At 43.4% G+C, this 18,564-nt stretch overlaps 1 protein-coding gene across 1 annotated transcript in view; it reads left to right on the top strand.

Annotated features, from left to right (window-relative positions):
* Positions 1-18,564, top strand: part of LOC141139982 (glutathione S-transferase 3-like) — a 31,596-nt gene that overhangs the window by 10,452 nt on the left and 2,580 nt on the right. The window contains exon 5 of the mRNA XM_073626655.1: positions 13,062-13,203. Within this exon, the coding sequence (XP_073482756.1) occupies positions 13,062-13,203 (142 nt within the window). The remainder of the gene's footprint in view (positions 1-13,061; positions 13,204-18,564) is intronic.

The raw sequence follows: 18,564 nt of genomic DNA, 5'->3' as shown, positions 1-18,564 counted from the left end.
AGGAGGTTCACACTGCTCTCTGAAAACCACTGCGGGTGTCATTATAATGTTAATGACACCCCCAGATCGGTTCACAGATCGCAGTGTGAACTCGCACAGAAATTGCATGGCAGAGGGGTGACACCAGAGCTTTTTTTTGCCCGGTGACCACCTCCGGCGATAGCCCGTTACGCGCTGTCAGAGAACTTACACAGCAAGCACCCGTCTCCGTGCAGCAGCTGCCAATCCTCGCTCTGCTAATGCCAATGTGCATGCACGGAACCATAGCCAGAGACAAATGAGATCCAGGGTGGGCATGCACAATGGCACCTCTATGTGAACGCGCGCGCTAATGCGCACCCGCGAGTGCCAAAGTGCTAATGTGCTAACGCGCATGCGCCAATGTGCTAAGGTGCTAATGTTCTAACGCGCATGCGCAAATGTGCTAAGGTGCTAATGCGCAAGCGCCAATGTGCTAAGGTGCTAATGTGCTATGCGCGCACGCACGTACGCTGGCGCGAATCCTGGCACACAGCACCCTATATAAACAGAGAGTCTGCCTAGCATCAGTGCTGGATTGTCTTTAGCTTGTTCCTGTGTTCCTGTTGTTACTCTGCCTGATTGACCTTGTTCCTGAAAACACCATTCTCTTGGATCTCCCCTGCCCGCTGAACCTGCCTCTACCTGCAATACTGACCTTGGCTTGAACTTATGATTACGGCTCTGCCTCCTGATTTTGTACCCCGCTGCCCGTCTGTTGCCAACCTCTGACTGTTTCTGACTACGGTTTTGCCTTCTGACTTGGTACCCCGCTGCCAGCCTGTTGCCGACTCCTGCCTGTTCCTGATTCTGCAGTTGATCCTGATCTGGCTCCCACTGAACAAGTTTGGTGATCAGTTTCCACATCTCCTCAGCAGAGGTTCCTGTATCTCCAAGTTCCAGCCTCCTGCCTGCAGGCACCTGCACCCTTTCGTTGCCCTCGCACTCCCTGTACCCACCACCAGGGGTGCTTGGACCGGAACCGTGCAAGAGGCCACCCTCATCATTTCGGGCTCCGCTGTAAGGTACGTGACATGCGCGCTCACTGCTTTCACTTTCACACAGAACAGGTGACAGCTCCCCGGCGGTGTGCACAGTCCTCCCTGCCCAGCAGTATCTCTATGAAAGGGGGAGGGGGTGGGGGGGATGATGTGCACGGCAGCTCTACCATCCCTGCAGCAGCTCCACTATCCCAGCCAGCGGCGGTTCCACTATCCCGGCCTGCAGTGGCTCCACTATCCCGACCAGCGGCGGCTCCTTCTACAACCCAGGGACATGTGTGCAAATTGCACACCTGACCCTCTGTAAGTTAAAGCTGCTCTTTGGCAGCAGCCTCTCTGTCCACACTTCTGTCTTCTTTTCTGTCCTGTGAAGTATGCGGTACTTAACTTTGCACCTTATACATAGAGAACTCTTGAGCCTTGCACCCTGTACATAGCGATCCTTGCACCCTGGCTGTACATAGCGATCCTTGCACCCTGGCTGTACATAGCGATCCTTGCACCCTGTACATAGCGATCCTTGCACCCTGTACATAGCGATCCTTGCACCCTGTACATAGCGATCCTTGCACCCTGTACATAGCGATCATTGCGCCCTGTACATAGCGATCCTTGCACCCTGTACATAGTGATCCTTGCACCCTGTACATAGCGATCCTTGCACCCTGTACATAGCGATCCTTGCACCCTGTACATAGCGATCCTTGCACCCTGTACATAGCGATCCTTGCACCCTGTACATAGCGATCCTTGCACCCTGTACATAGCGATCATTGCGCCCTGTACATAGCGATCCTTGCACCCTGTACATAGTGATCCTTGCACCCTGTACATAGCGATCCTTGCACCCTGTACATAGCGATCCTTGCACCCTGTACATAGCGATCATTGCGCCCTGTACATAGCGATCCTTGCACCCTGTACATAGTGATCCTTGCACCCTGTACATAGCGATCCTTGCACCCTGTACATAGTGATCCTTGCACCCTGTACATAGCGATCCTTGCACCCTGTACATAGCGATCCTTGCACCCTGTACATAGCGATCCTTGCACCCTGTACATAGCGATCCTTGCACCCTGTACATAGCGATCCTTGCACCCTGTACATAGCGATCATTGCGCCCTGTACATAGCGATCCTTGCACCCAGTACATAGTGATCCTTGCACCCTGTACATAGCGATCCTTGCACCCTGTACATAGCGATCCTTGCACCCTGTACATAGCGATCCTTGCATCCTGTACATAGCGATCCTTGCACCCTGTACATAGCGATCCTTGCACCCTGTACATAGCGATCATTGCACCCTGTACATAGCGATCATTGCGCCCTGTACATAGCGATCCTTGCACTCTGTACATAGCAAACTTCTGGGCCCTGCACCCTGTACATAGAAAACTTCTGAGCCCTGCACCCTGTACATAGCAAACTTCTTCACCCTGTTTGTATCACATTCCCGAACGCTGCACACTGTATGTAGTGTACTTCTGAACCCTGTGCATAATGCACTCATGGTATTTAACAATGCCTTTGTATGGCCCTCCCATTGACAGCGCAATTCGGTCACACCTACCCCTTTAATGTGGTGTGCTCTCCCCCTGTGGGGGGGTTAGTGGTGGGGGCGTGGTTGAGCCTTGGGTGACACCATCAAGTGCATTGTGGCAGGTTAGACAGGAGAGAGCCTTATGCGCTTCCCTGCCAAGTGTCTACTGCTCTGTCCTGCTTCTGCTGTCACTCCACAGCGACAGGACAGAGCACTGTGGCAGGCTAGGAAGTGAGAGCCGTTGTGGTGCGGTAAAACATGGTATTCCCCCCCATGGTGGGTGACACCATGTTTTACCGCACCAGGTGACACCAGCCCTAGTGATACCACTGAGAACACCCATGCGATCCGATTTCAGTGTGGGGGAAAACAAGTCCCTGCACTTTTCTTCCTGTGAGTTCAGCCATATAACTGTATGGCTGAACTGGCATCTCACAGACATCGCATGTGATTCGCACGGTGCAAATCACATGCCATGTCTTAGATCACAGTAGTCTGAACCTGGGCTCATACCTTGCCTCCAATAGGTAATAAGAGATACCAACAAAACAAATGCAGGGAAGTAAAGGGTTAACCTCTGTCCTCACCTGATAACAGAACATTCACTGCACACTCAGGCTCAGACTTATTTACTGCTGGGACAGTACAACTGTAACTGGAGACAAGTTCAACAAACAGTGAGATAGCTGAAGATGGCAGCACTCAGAAGGGCAACCTGTCATATGGAAAGTACGGTGTCTCTCCTGAATGAATGAATGAATGATTTGTAAAGCGCTGCAAATGCGAACTGAATCGCCTCAAGGCGCTCTCCTGCAATAAATAAGGCTGAGCCTAGTGTGCAGTGAGCTGTTATCATGTGAGTGAAAGGTTTACTTCCCTGCATTTGCTTTTTACTGTGAGGAGGAGCTGCTCCAACTCCAAGTTCGTCCCTCAGTCCCTGCATCTATACAGAGCCGCCTCTCCTCCATCCATGCCTAGTTACTGCCCTGCATAGGGGCTTACCTCTGCCGTTATGGAGCCACGCTGGCAGTCTCAGTCCGTCATTGGTGTCCACTTCACACTGCAGTGAGCCGGGAAACCGGAAGTGACGCGGGTGTGCTGAAAAAAGCACCGCCCACCGTCCTCCGATCCCCGCCAATTAAAATGCAGGAAGGGAGGACAGAAACAAATCAGTGTAGAGTGAGAGTGTGTGCGGGCGCATCATTTGCACATGCCCTATATTAGGCAAATTAGCTTGCAATCAGCTGATTGCAAGCTGGGAAGCTTCCCATAGACCGCCATGTGCCTGGACACTCTTAAAAGGCACTTTTTTTTACAGCTTGGGGGGGGGGGGGGGGGGGTGGCGCCCGTGCGCCCCCTAGGAATGGGCCGCCACTGCACAGCATGATGCTGCCACCACCATGTTTCACCGTGGGGATAGTATTCTTTGGGTGATGTGGAAAAATAGAATGCTGGATAGCCACACTCCAAAAAATTCACCTTTTATTTTAAAAATTGAATATGAACGCATCACAGGTCAATACAGACGACTAACTGCACAGCTGTTGATGCGTTTCACACCAGATATGGTGCTTAGTTATAGCGAAAGTGCTAAAGATACATACAGCTATAACAGGTTATAGCTGTATGTATCTTTAGCACTTTAGCTAACCTAAGCACCATATCTGGTGTGAAATGCGTCAGAAGCTGTGCAGTTAGTCTGTATTGACCTGTGATGCCTTGATATTCAATTCTTAAAATAAAGGTGAATTTTTTTGGAGTGCAGCTATCCAGCATTCTATTTTTCCACTATCTCTGTTGCAAACAGAGCCAGTACCCTGCTTAATTGCGGAGACAGCTGTCCTCAGGAGAAGTGATTATCCTGGAGCGGTGAACTCCCACATTTCATTAGTCTGGGTGATGTGTTGGGTTTGTGCCAGACATAGCATTTTCTTTGATGGCCAAAAAGTTCAATTTTAGTCTTATCAGACCAGAGCACCTTCCTCCATACATTTTGGGAGTCTCCTACATGCTTTTTCGAAAACTCAAAACGTGCCATTTTGTTTTTTGCTGAAAGTAATGGCTTTCTTCTGGCCATTCTGCCATAAAACCCAACTCTATGGAGCGTACAGCTTATTGCCATCCTATGTACAGATACTCCAGTCTCTGCTGTGGAACTCTGCAGCTCTTCCAGGGTTACCTTAGGTCTCTGTGCTGCCTCTCTGATTTATTGCCCTACTTGCCCAGTCCGTGAGTTTTGGTGTGCGGCCGTCTCTTGGCAGGTTTGCTGTTGTGCCATGTTCTTTCCATTTGGTTATGATAGATTTGATGGTGCTCCTAGGAATCATTAAAGATTTGCATATTTTTTTATAACCTAACCCTGACTTGTACTTCTCAACAACATTGTCCCTTACATGTTTGGAGAGTTCTGCACGTTTGAGATCTCCCTAGAGTGGCTTAATGATATTGAGGTCAGGAGACCACTCCAGAACCTTCACTTTATTCTGCAGTAGCCATGACAGGTTGACTTGGCCTTGTGTTTTGGATCATTGTTATGTTGGAATGTCCAAGTACGTCCCATGTGGAGCTTCCTGGCTGATGAATTCAAATGTTCCTCCAGTATTTTTTGATAACATACTGTATTCATCTTGCCAACAATTTTGACCAAATTTCCTGTGCCTTTTGTAACTCACACATCCCCAAAACATCAGCGATCCACCTCTGTACCTTTTTCATCATAGGCCTTGTTGACTCCTCTCCAAATGTAGCATTTATGGTTGTGGCCAAAAAGCTCAATTTTGGTCTCATCACTCCAAATGACTTTGCGCCAGAAGGTTTGAGGCTTGTCTCTGTGTTGTTTGGTGTATTGTAAGCGGGATACTTTGTGGCATTTACGTAGTAATGACTTTCTTCTGGCGACTCGATCATGCAGTATGTGTATGTATGAATGTGAGTTAGAGACCTTAGATTGTAAGTTTCTTGAGGGTAGGGACTGATTAGAATGTATAATAAAATATGTAAAGCACTGTGTAAATTGATGGCGCTGTATAAGTACCTGTAATAAATAAATAATGGTGTCCTGTTCAGTCAAAGGGCCATATTCTCAGTGCTGGTGCTGTGAACATTTTTATACTTTTTACTTGATGCTAACTTTAATAAACTGTTATGCCGCATACACACGATCGGAATTTTGGTCGGAAAAAGGTATGATGGCTTTTTCCGACGGGATTCCACTCAAGCTTGTCTTGCATACACACGGTCACACCAAATTCCGACCGCCAAGAACGCGGTGACGTACAACACGTACAACGGGACTAGGAAAAGGAAGTTCAATAGCCACTGCGCCACCCTTTGGGCTCCTTCTGCTAATCTCCTGTTAGTAGAAGTTTGAGAGACGATTCGCGCTTTTCAGCTTTCGTGCTTTTTCAGTCCGCTGCTGCTGTTCAGTTTGTGCTTGTGGGTTTGTATCTGGTTTTCAGTGCGTGTAGTCAGCTCGTATCTGTTTTTCAGTGCGTTCTTGTCCGCTCGTTTCTGATTTTCAGCTCGCTCTTCACGGGCCTTGCTGTTCTTCAGTACGTTCTGTTAGTTCGTTCTGACCAGCCGACTGTTTTGAAGACATGTTGTGGGTACGTGCTAGTCGTAGAGTTTGTGCTATGCGGGGGCTTGGTGTTGGGGTTCTTGCTTTGACCCAAGCCCAGTCCATGAACAGGGTGGGCATGAGTTCATGGACTAAGAATTGGTTACTCCAGCGTGACCAATTCTCTTATATGCCTTTGCTGCTTGAGTTCCAGGAGAATAATCCTGATGATTTCATGAATTTTCTCAGTATGACAGACCCTGTTTTTCACCGTCTGTTGGCTTTGCTGTCCCCTTATATTACGAAGCAGGACACCTGCATGCGGCAAGCCATCACTCCTGAACAGAGGCTAATCGCCACGTTGCGGTACTTGGCGACGGGGAGAAGTCTACAGGACCTCAAGTTCTCTACAGGCATCTCCCCCAGGCTCTGGGGATCATTATCCCAGAGACCTGTTCTGCCATCATTCAGGTCCTGCAGAAGGACTATATTAGGGTAAGTTTTTTCCTTTAACATCACATTCTATGTATTTAATGTATTGTATTCCTTTCATCATTCCCTAATTACCATGATTGTAATATGTTGTGAATGTTCTCTTTGTCCTCATGCATGCTGTAAGCTTTTAATGCTCCTTTTTTGTCATTCATGCATATTTGCCTTTACTAACCTCCCCAGCATGCTATCCTGGGCCCATATACACCTAGCCTAGTCACTTAACAATGTATTTTGTCAGCTCCATAGTAGTGTTTTACCCTAAACACCCCCTAAAATGTGTACAAATTTTATTGTCCTTAAATTCAGACAGAGTGCAAGAGGCTTTTTTTTTTGGCTCCCAAACTCATTTAGAACAACCCCCCCCCCTAAAATTTTTCCAATGGGCCATCAGAGGGGGTGAGGAATCTGATAAGTGGACCTTATCTTTTTGTCTTTAAATACTCCTTAAAATAAATGTTATACTGATGTTGGCCAAGAATGTTTGTGTCTAATCTGCTTGCAATGTTATGTGCAAAAGTACTAATTTGTTTTTTTCTGATTTGACTCCACAGTTTCCTTCAACGCCACAGGAATGGCAGACTGTGGCATCCCAGTTTGCCGAGCGTTGGGACTTTCCCAACTGTGGAGGGGCAATCAATGGGAAACAAGTGCACATCGTCCCACCATCCCATTCGGGGTCATACTATTTTAATTATAAGGGTTTCAATAGTATTGTGTTGATGGTGGTGGTGTCGGCAACATATGAGTTTTTATATGTGGACGTGGGGAAGAATGGCCGGATGTCGGATGGTGGAGTTTTTGCCGAGACGGAGTTCTACCGACATCTCCAGAGTGGTGGCTTGGGATTGGCACCTGCGGAAGAGAACGTCGAAAGACTCCCATTTGTTTTTATCGCTGATGAAGCATTTGGTCTGGGTGATCACCCGATGAGGCGATTCCCCCAGAGGACCCTCACCCCGGAGAAGAGGGTTTTTAATTTTTGGCTGGCCAGAGCCAGAAGAGTCCTGGAGAATACCTTTGGGATAATGGCCAGCCGGTTCCGCCTATTTCTAACGGCAACAACTATGGCGGAGTACAACCGTAACCACATCGTGTTATCATGCTGCATACTTCACAACTTTTTAAAGCGAAATGCTCCAAATTATGTAGCCTCAGTTGGGCCTGAACCAACACTGATGGCCCTGGAAGCTGGCTGTCCTGGCTTGCGCCCGTGAAGTGTGTTAAAAATATGTTGATTATTTTACGGGTAGGGGGACCATTGCTATGCCAGCAAATTTTTAAAAATTTTCATAATAAAAAAAATTGATATGATAAAATCTTGAATTTGATTTACTGCTTGTGTTTCTTTTATCTGTCTCCTAGGTTCTCCTAGTGTACTTGTAGTGCCAAGTGGTTTTTCCATTATTTACAGTAAATATCACCCATTGTCACTGTAAACACGAACTCAATACAAAAAGTGGTATTGAGCATTGAAAAAAAGAAGCCACACATTGTTGAGTATAAAACCTTTTACTCCGTGCACATGCACATGTGCGTTGTAAAACCTTTTTTGGTGTAAAAATAACATCTTGGTTTTATAAAGTTTTACCTTGAATTTTTTTTTTGTTTTACATAAACAGTCATGTTTCAAAACATAACATACACAATTCAGGAACTTACAAAGTTCAACATTGAAAAAATGAAGGCAATATCAGACATTATAGTCTGTTGATGTTGCCTTCAACAGATGGGGTGATGTCACCCCTGTAAAAGCCAAATTTAGAAAATGCACATAAACTGGGAGTCAAAATGGGGATTTCCCTCCTGATCCCATGCCTAATGTCAACATGTGCTATCTCCCATCATGGGGGATCAATGGACGTGTTTTGTGGGTGCAACCCCTTCCTCTCACCTACTAGAGTTGGGAGGAAGGGTTTGCACCCACAAAACGCTTACATTGATATCCCCTGATGGCAGCACATGTTGACACACTGTGTGCATCTTCCAAATTTGGCTTTTAAACTGTATTAAAACTTTAGTTACATTTTCTTTAAAAAAAAAAAAAGGTGTAATTTTTTGGATTTAGATTCTCCCTAATACATCAATCATATTCTTTATTCAATCTCCTTGTTTTTTTCCTTTATGAAGTCTAAATCCCGACAACAAAACATTTTCTTCTGGATTAGCCTTTGTGCACTGTCAGTGGTGAAATGACTAGATTGTTCTTCCACAACATGCACAACACCTAAAAGAAAAATACACACCATGTATTATAAATATGCAGGCATACATCTATTACCTGAATCTGTGGTGTCAGACACTCACCTGTTGTGGTCACTATTTCAACCACCTCTCCTTCCTCTACATTCTGAGGTTGTGTGCTGAGTTCCCCTTCTTTAGTAGGTGGGGGGTCCCTGGTGTCCTCAGATGTCCCAAGTCTTTTCTCCACTATGAGAATGAAACAAAAGGTATACTTAGCATACCGATATTTGAGGCCAGAAATAGGAATATGAAACATTGCTTGGAAGTGGGGTACAATTGTCTGTTTGGGCAGAGTTCCAAGCTGAAGACATGATTTATTCCCCTAACAAAGCTGGAATACTTACCTTTTGTGGATAAGTTTCACACATGGAGACACCCCAAGTATCCACTGGAGCTCCTGTGTGGGACACCCTAAAAAGTTTGTTCTTGTGTCCCACACTAGTGCTCCTGAGTCCAGATGTGTAAACAGCTGCTGAGTGTCCTCTCCTTACATTACACTGAATCAAGTTTGCATTTCATTCTAGTTACAAACACATCTAGACAACAATGTCCTAAACTTCTTTGAATACAAATTCGCATGACCAAATGTAGTTAACCCTGTATCTGCCAAAAACATCGTATTTAGTTGGCGAATGAACGATATTTACTGAGAATGATTACTGTGCCCACGAGCCTGAAAGTTACCATTTTAAACTGTGCAACAGTAAAGAAAAGCACATGGAGCAGCATGCAAGTAATAATAATAATTGGAACACAAGACAAATACTTACTTTTTAGAAGCACTTTCTCGATTCTTCTGTACTGATGCTGCTTCCTCAATTTCAGGTCTGACCAGCGTTTCCTCAATTGCTCCTTGGATCATCGTACCCCAAAATTCCTGTGCAGACTCTTCACAACTTTAGTCATGATCTTGGCCTTTCTCACATTTGGGTTTAGGTACGGTCCATACTTCCCGTCATAGTCGGCCCTCTTCAAGATGTAGACCATCGCCACCATCTCTACAAAGGTCATATTTGAGGCCTTAAATCCTCTCCTCCGGGATCGGGACGTTTCGGGCTCCGGGCTTTCCTCCTCCTCGTTACTGCTATTACGCACCTGCTGTGTCTCCACCATGTTCATCTCCCACTGCGCCGAAAGAGAAGGGGTGGGGAATATTCTAGAAAGAACATCAGGAGCGGGCGACGCAGGCAGGGTTTCATGCATGCGCAGTGTATATAAAGCTAACACGCATGTGTCGTACCTACGTTCTGTGTGCGGGGGAAGCGTCGAACGTTATAATGATGGTAACATTTTAACTTGGGACATCAGTGGCCTATACTGATTCTAGATTGAGGCCTATATTGGGATAAGATTAGGAGAGTTTAGCCTATTAGTGTTTTTGTCTTGTGTTTTGTCTTTCAGCAAATATAATACAATTCAAAGACCCTGATAATGAAGGCATCGCTGGAGAAACTGCTGCAATTTGTGAAAAAGAAGGTCCCCAACGCAGACATCGAGTTTGTGGAGAAGAAAATTGGTAGCTTGAGAAGCACGTATAGGAAGGAGCTTAATAAGGTCCAGGCTTCCATGAGATCAGGAGCAGCAGCAGAGGATGTGTATGTACCCAGTCTGTGGTACCACAACAGGATGTGGTTTCTGGAAGACCAGATGGAAGCCAGGGAATCACTTTCTGCACTTCCATCCAGCCTTCCCTCAACACCAGCTAAGACTTCCGAGGACCAACCTGGGCCTTCCATCCTGGAAGAAGTGGAGGAGCCCAGCTGGAGCCAGGTATAGTAATTTTTAACATATTTATTGTCCGAAAATTATTGTTGTTAACTAGATGTGATTATTGATAACAAATGAATGCTTTAACAAAAAGTGTTTTACATATCAATAGACAGTAGGGACCAAAAATGATTATGACAAGAATGAAAAATGCTGGGCTCAGAATGATAAGTCTTTTCTATTTGTTAACATTCAATTTGCAACAGTCATGAGCTGAAAATTGTGTGTGATTGATGAACCAAAAACTAAAACTATGTCCCTTTTTTCATACACAGGAAGACCTCAGCCAGGACAAGGCTCTGGAATGTGGCACACAGGAGGAGGTGGGGGTAAGTGTCAGCCAGGAGGTGGCGGGGCCCTGTAGCCTCACCCAATCCCAGGTGCCTCCCCTCCGCCTTACAACAAAAAGGGCGAGGAAGGGGATTAACGTGGAGGAGGCAGCACTGGGCCTCATAAGGAGGCTAATGCGGCCCTGAAAACACCCCCCGACGCTGAAGAGACCTATGGCTGCTATGTTGCTGACAAATTGCAGCAAATGGAGGAGGGTCAACGCTTTATGTGTGAGAATCTAATTTTTCACGCCTTTCAGAAGGGGTTGAGGGGCCAAATTAGTGAGAACATGCACTTATGTGCGCTCGCCCAGCCTCCTCCTCCTCCTGCCACAAGTCCACCTCCAGAGCCACAGCCTCCAAGGAAGGCTGCAGGGAAATGTGGAGGGAAGGCTGCAGGGAAGACAAGAAAGTGATGGCCTAGGTTCAGTCTGGTCTGACAGTAGACGCAGGCTGTGGTAGTACAGCCTGGGTACATATATGTCATCTGCTGCTGTTCCTGATCTCTGGGAGGCCTGGACCAGATTGTGCTCCCTTAAATATGGACTTCTCAGGCTACCAATTTTAATTTACAAAGAGCTGATATGTGCCCTGGGGGCCAAAGGCTTCGCAAATTCAAGCAGTTTCTCCAGCGTTGCCTTCCTCTTCATTTTGTTGTTATGAGCCAGAATAAATGTAGATTTTTTTTTATATGAAAATACTTGCCTATGTGTTTTTCTTCAAAAAGGACACATTGTTTATGAGTAGGCAGGTACATTTCAAAAATACAATGTCAAATTAACAAGGGACACCAACACAAACCAACCTCCTTGAGCTTTATAAAAATACAAGATAATAATGTTGTTGTGGAAAAAAAAATATGGACATCACTAGAAAATAATTTCAAAATAATCCAAAAAACAGGAGATCTTGATTAAAAATAAAAAAAAGATGACTATAAAAAATTCTAAACATTATTATGGAGATCTGGATTTAAAAACAAAAAAGATTATTCACGAGATCACGAGAAATAACAAAGAAATCAGTTCATCATAACTCTGTGTGAATATCAGCAGCAAAACAACTTCATTTCTAGCATTAGCATTCTAGCATTATAAAGAACAAAAGAATGTGCTGCTTTTGTGCGCCTTGGGATGAATTAAATTGATACTAAACACACATTGTTTAATTTACATTGTGCTTTCTATTCCTGAATGTGGACAATGGCACTTTTTAATAAAAAAAAGCATCTACTGTACGTACCTTTTTTGTTCCTAATTGATATATAGCTGTCACGCCCCTCCAGCCTGTGTCTCAGAATAACAAGGAGGTGAAGCCTCCATCAATCAAGATGTAATATCCCTCCTCCATTGTGTTTAGCTGGTATGGAGGAGGGAAGGAGTGGGCTGTCATTTACCAGAGTGTATACACCCACAAATGTGACTCTGTAGTCACATGGGCCGCTCAGATGTGATGGGGAAGAAATGCTCAGCATAGAAAATCACTGAAAACTGAGCATGTGCACTAGCTGCCAACACTGCTCTGCAAAATCCCCAACTGAATTGGGGACATAAACAGAAGAGGGAGATGGAGAACAGCAGGATCAATCAGTTTTTTTTGCAGCATACAGAAAACTAATCCCATAGGGACTGAGTGAGTATGAACAGCATATAATACACCATTTATTGATAGTTTTTTATGATGTGGGTTTAGTGACACTTTACACTTTAATTAATTCATTTATGCTGCTTTCACACTGAGGTGCTATAGCGCTAAAAATTGCGCCTGTAAAGAGTACTGTTCAACATGGCACTGTTCAACATGGCACTGTAATTCTGTGTTTAGCCCACAGAAAACTGTCTCCACTTTGAAAGGTTCATTTGGTAGCATTTGTCTCCCAGCTTTTTTTTTTTTTTCATTCACTTTTAATTAAACTTTGAAAGATACATACATTTTATCTACCATTTGTGGAAAATGTAGTAGATTTGATAAAAGTAAATGTCTGGTTAACTTAAGAGAAGTTTTTGTATTTAGTACTGCACATGGCAGTAGTGAATAGTGGACTACTTTTATAGAGGGCTTAGTTAGTGATAATTGTTAAGTATCATTATAATTTTTATTTTTTTTCAGCATTGACATGTATGTTGATGGAAACAGCGACCTAATGACACTGATGCTATCAATGCCCTTCCAAAAAGAAGAGGAAAAGCAGAAGCAAAGAGATCTTATCAAACAAAGAGCTTTGAATCGATATTTTCCAGTTTTTGAAAAAGTATGATTATTTTTTTTTTACAATGTTCTCTAATATTAATGTGTAGAATTGGATGTCTGGCCATGATGTATTAGAAATCTAAATAAAACTGTCACCTTGCAATGTCCTGATCGCTGCACATTGCCAGCACCCTCTGTGTTCAAGGCGTCAAGTCTAAACACTCCCATCTTAACACAGAACCTCCAGATCATGAATGCTTTAAGAGCTGCAACATATAAAGGGCAACATGCCAAAAGTGCTGTATGATTTCAACTTTTTTTTTCATTTATTTGGGGGTGGAGCATTGGCACACTGAAGACAGTTTTGTCCCCCTACCCAAACGTGTTCTCCTAGCTTATCTTGGTTCAAGCACCATCCACCCTTTTTTATTTGAGGGGTTTCTCTTGGTATGCTGCATTTTGCCTCAGTTTGCCTCAATGCCTGGCATTGGGTATCATACAAACCCAGGAGCCTGCCACAGTAAGATGGAGTGTGTTGCATGACCTTTGAAGGAACCAAAACTATGCAAAAAAGCTAAAGCTGGCCACACACTAGTATCTAATTTGATATTTTTATTTGTAAGAACATTCCTTTGATTTTCTAATCACTATCTGGGTCAGATCATTTGTTTTCGACCAGTGAAAAGATAATTTGAAGGAGCACAATATAATTTTTTTTTTCTTGAAGAATTTACAACAGTATATTATGTGTTTTTTATTCAGGAAAGTCAGCTAATTCCAAAATCAAATGTTAAAAGCAAATGGAATTTTGTACAAAGTGTATGGCCAGCTTTAGGCCACAGAGCAGTGTGCCTCTGTCCTCCCTGTGTGACTTGGGGAGATGAGCAGCTAGTTCTTGCTGCTGGGACTCTGGTATGTGATGAGGCTAGGGTGCTGCTGTAGGACAGATTGTTTAAATTTGAAGTGCAATTGGCCCAGCACTGGATACAAGTTATTGATTTGGGCAGTAACATAAGCAAAGCTGCTTGCTTGGGAAACTACTGAACCAATGAGTAGCTGGTAGGTGGGCATAAATAATTTGCTAGAGCTTAACTGGACCTTGCTCCATGTGCACTATAAAATCTCTGCGTTGGAGAAATGGTAATCTTTTCTATGAAGGACACCTTACTATAACTTTAGCATTTCTCTACCTGGAACTATTCTGAACCCAAGAACCAATCTCATCTGGGTATCTCAAACCAAGGATTAACTGGTAATGTATTCCTTCTAGAATTATTGGTTCTAGATGTTTGTACGTAGCAAAAAAAAAAAAACACATCTGTTCTTTATAAATGTGCAATGACCCTTGGTGTAAGGCTGTATTTTAATAGTTTAACCACCCTCTATAAAAAACATTTTTTTTTACATTCAATATAGTAATAAAGCATTAGAACCTCCTTCAGGCCCCATTTATACCATTGCCCTATAACAAATGTTTGTTTTTTTGTGTAAGGTGGTGGTGCCATTCATTTTAAATGGCCCACCAACACATCTTGCTAACTGACATGTATTGCAGGGTAACACAGTTGACACCAAAAGCACACTGTGCATGCACTACTACATTCTAGCTGCTAGAAAGCAATCAATTGGCCATGCATGTGCAATGCACACCCCATGCTAGCTATGGACAGCAGGAGCAAGGAGGCAGAGAATGGGCACAGGGCAGTAGACCCATTCTACTGCATACATTATCAACTGGGGAACAGGGCACACTTCTGCATCTTACCCTGGGTTCTGGACTAACCTGTCCTGGTTCTGGCTACACAGGCCTATAAACAACTTCACAAATGTACACAGGACACATCGAACATCTCCCCCACTGCTGTTCCCCTGCCATGTCGTTTGGTGATTTCCAGCTGTCAAAGTGACAGCCAGGAGTTGCTGTGTAAATACAGCTGTTATTAGCAGCTGCTGTCAAAAATGTCTTTGGACAAAGTGTCATAGTTGTTACTTTTGTATTTACTCTGCTCCATTCATCTACAGATCAATAGGATAAGCTTTGATCTGCAAATGATGTCAGTTAAAGTAGAACTACAAGCAAAACTTTTATTTATTTATTTATTTATTTTTTCAGATAGAGTAAGGAAGGGATATAACTCTTGATGGTTTTTAATTTTCTCTTCATTTCCTGTTACATAGCCAAAACAGAAAGTGAGAGGAAATCTCTGCAAATTCAAGTATATGTAAACCATTACCTTGTAAAACGATTAATTCCCTTTAAGATAGAAATGAAAGGCAAAACATTTGTGTATAGATATAAGAATAAACACATTATACAGGCATTTTTCCCTTTTTTTATATAATGATGTTTTCTCTGTTCTCAGCAGCATAGGAGCTGGAGGAGGAGAAACAGCGGTATACTGACTTTCCCAGTTAAAGGCTATGTGGGGGTGTGTGTCAGGACAAGTCTGATCATTGGGGAGTAGGCTGAGTTCCCAGCACAGCCAAAGAAGAACTGACCACTGTGTGTTCTTCTGCTTAGTGTGGTCAGTTTTTAATAGAAAAACAGAGGGACTAGCAGGAACACCAGGGATATCACACAAAGGAAAGAATACAAAGAGAACAGGATAGTTGTTCATACAAGCACATAGTACTGCAGGCACATATCGGGAATATGAAATGTTGGGTTTACATACTCTTTAAAGAGGGAGTCCACCTAAAAAAAAATATTAAAAGCCAGCAGCTACAAATACTGCAGCTGCTGACTTTTAATAAATGGCCACTTACCTGTCCCAGGGTCCAGCGATGTCGGCAGCCGACGACGATAACCCGCTCGATTCTCGGCAGCTACCGCCGCCATCCTAGGTGAGGGAATCAGGAAGTGAAGCGTTGTGGCTTCACTTCCCGGTTCCCTACTGCGCTGCACATCGTAACTGGTCCCCGCCATCTCCCGGGACCTGTGTGTTTCCCAGGAGACAGCGCGGAGGGACAGGAAGAGGTCTAGACTCCCGTGGGAGTCTATGCCGGGAGTGGGTGCAAATACCTGTCTTTGACAGGTATCTGCACCGCCCTCCCCCCTGAAAGGTGCCAAATGTGACACCGGAGGGGGGGAGGGTTCCGAAAAGCGGAAGTTCCATTTTTATGTGGAACTCCGCTTTAAGTGAATCTCTTGGGGTCCTCCATATCACTGAAACTAGTGTCCCCATTGACAAATGTTCCCTCTATTCCTATTCTTGTGACAACCCAAATTTTGATTTTTTTTTTTTTCATTTTGACTTTTGATGATTACAGTAAATGGGACAAATGGGGAGGGCAAAACTCCCTAAAAAGGACAAAGGTAGCAATAAAAACCTGACAGAAGTTTTCATCGCTCTATGCAAAGTAAAAAAAACTTTGAAGCTATCTGACAAGTAAAAATATAAATATAATTTTTCTTTTTTTTTTTTTTACCACTTTAGCCCCGGAAGGATTTGCCCCGTTAATGACCAGGCCATTTTTTTGCAATACGGCACTGCGTGGCTTTTACTGACAATTGCGCGGTCGTGCGACGTTGTACCCAAACAAAATTTTTACTTTTTTCCCCACAAATAGAGCTTTCTTTTGGTGGTATTTGATCACCTCTGTGGTTTTTATTTTTTGCACTATAAACAAAGAGCAACAATTTTGAAGAAAACTTTTTTACTTTTTACTATAATACATATCACAAAAAAACCCCGCAATAGGCGTATATTAATTGGTTTGCACAAAAGTTATCGTGTCTACAAAATATGGGATAGATTTAGGGATTTTAATTGTTTTTACTAGTAATGGCGGCAATCTACAATTTTTAGCGGGATTGCGGTGAACAAATCTGACCCCAAATTACACTTTTTGAGGACCAGCAACATTATTATTATTATGATTATTACATTGATCACTACTATAAAAATGCACTGATCAATATAAAAATGACACTGGCAGAGAAGGGGGTTAACTGTGTTCCCTGGGTGTGTTCTAACTGTAGGGGGGATTGGCTGCCAGGGACATGACAGAGATCACTGTTCCCGATGACTGGGAACAGAAGATCTGTCATGTCCCCTGTCAGAATGGGGAATTGCCTTGTTTACAAAGGAAGATCCCCTTTCTGCCTCTGTAATAGGCGATTGCGGGTCGCCGGCGGACATAGAGTCCGCCCAACCCGCAGGCACACTCACGACTGTGCGACCCGACGTATAACTATGGATATTTGTGCAGGAGAGCCGACCTGCAGCCGTATAACTATGGCGGATGGTCGGCAAGTGATTAAATAAAATTGTTCCTATTTAAGCCCTTGTTAATCCTTAGTTTGCTCTGTTCAGCCCTAAATTAATTCTTATTCCCTTCTTCCTTATACTTTCTATCCACACTAACTTATTTTTTAAAACTGATCAAAATAGAGATAAAGTACTTTTTTATATGTTTTTTTTTTAAAATTATTATTATTATTATTATTATTTTTAGGCTGCAGAAAATAAAATATTTGTATTCATCAAAAGCCATATTTGTTCAAAAAAAAAAAAAAGTCTATTAGTTTGGTAATCATTTTGTCATTACATAAGATACTAAACACACAGGCCCATGGCAGAAATATAAAAATTGCTCTGGTCCATAGGTGGTGTAAGGTGTGAGTGCTGAAGTGGTTAAAAGTTAGTTGAGTTAAGGGTCCATTCACACTGGGGGCAGAAACAATGCCAAAAACTGTCAGAAAAAGCAGAATAAAAAATGCTCATAGTAGCTCATATTACAGTTTATGCACGTTTTATGGGTATTTGCTTTTATTTGCGCTTTTTTCCAAAACATTCCCCTCTGTTCATTTTTAAATGTACACTTGCAAACGCTGAATGCTCCTAAGTGCTGCATTTATGGACATCAAGTGATTTTTTTTTCTGCCTAAAAGCACAGTGTGTGTTTTTTTTATTTTTATTTTTTAATTTTTTTTCAGCCTATAAACACTCCTCTGCATATATGCCTCTAAACGCCCTAATGTGCATGAACATATTAGGCTAACATACTTCCTTATACAGGCTGAAGGAAAAAAAAAAAAACACAATGCCTGTATTAAGCAACTTTTTTTTTATGCCCAGTGTGCACAGACCCTTATAGTTTAAAGTGAATGTAAAGTCTCTCATTTTTTTTACCAAAAAAACAAACAAACTTTGGAAAACACACAATGATTGTTGCGCTAAGGTATTTCCAGCAGGCAAAGCTGTGTTGTCTGGGGTGGTGAGGGAATGGATAAAAAGTCAGGATCCTGAACATACTGTGTAGTCCGAAGTTCTGACAAATGAGCAGTAGAGTCAATAAATAAAATGATGTTAGGAATGACTCCTGATAGAGGTGCAGGGTTTTAAAGGAAAGTCCATAGCCTGGTTGATTACCACAGGGAAGGGAGCACGCTGAAGAGTAGGAGAACCTCTTGGGGGGA

Source organism: Aquarana catesbeiana, linkage group LG04, assembly GCF_042186555.1.
Source record: "Aquarana catesbeiana isolate 2022-GZ linkage group LG04, ASM4218655v1, whole genome shotgun sequence".
NCBI classification, from domain to species: domain Eukaryota; kingdom Metazoa; phylum Chordata; class Amphibia; order Anura; family Ranidae; genus Aquarana; species Aquarana catesbeiana.
Note: the sequence above shows the minus strand (reverse complement) of the source record. Positions and strands in the feature narration are given on the sequence as shown.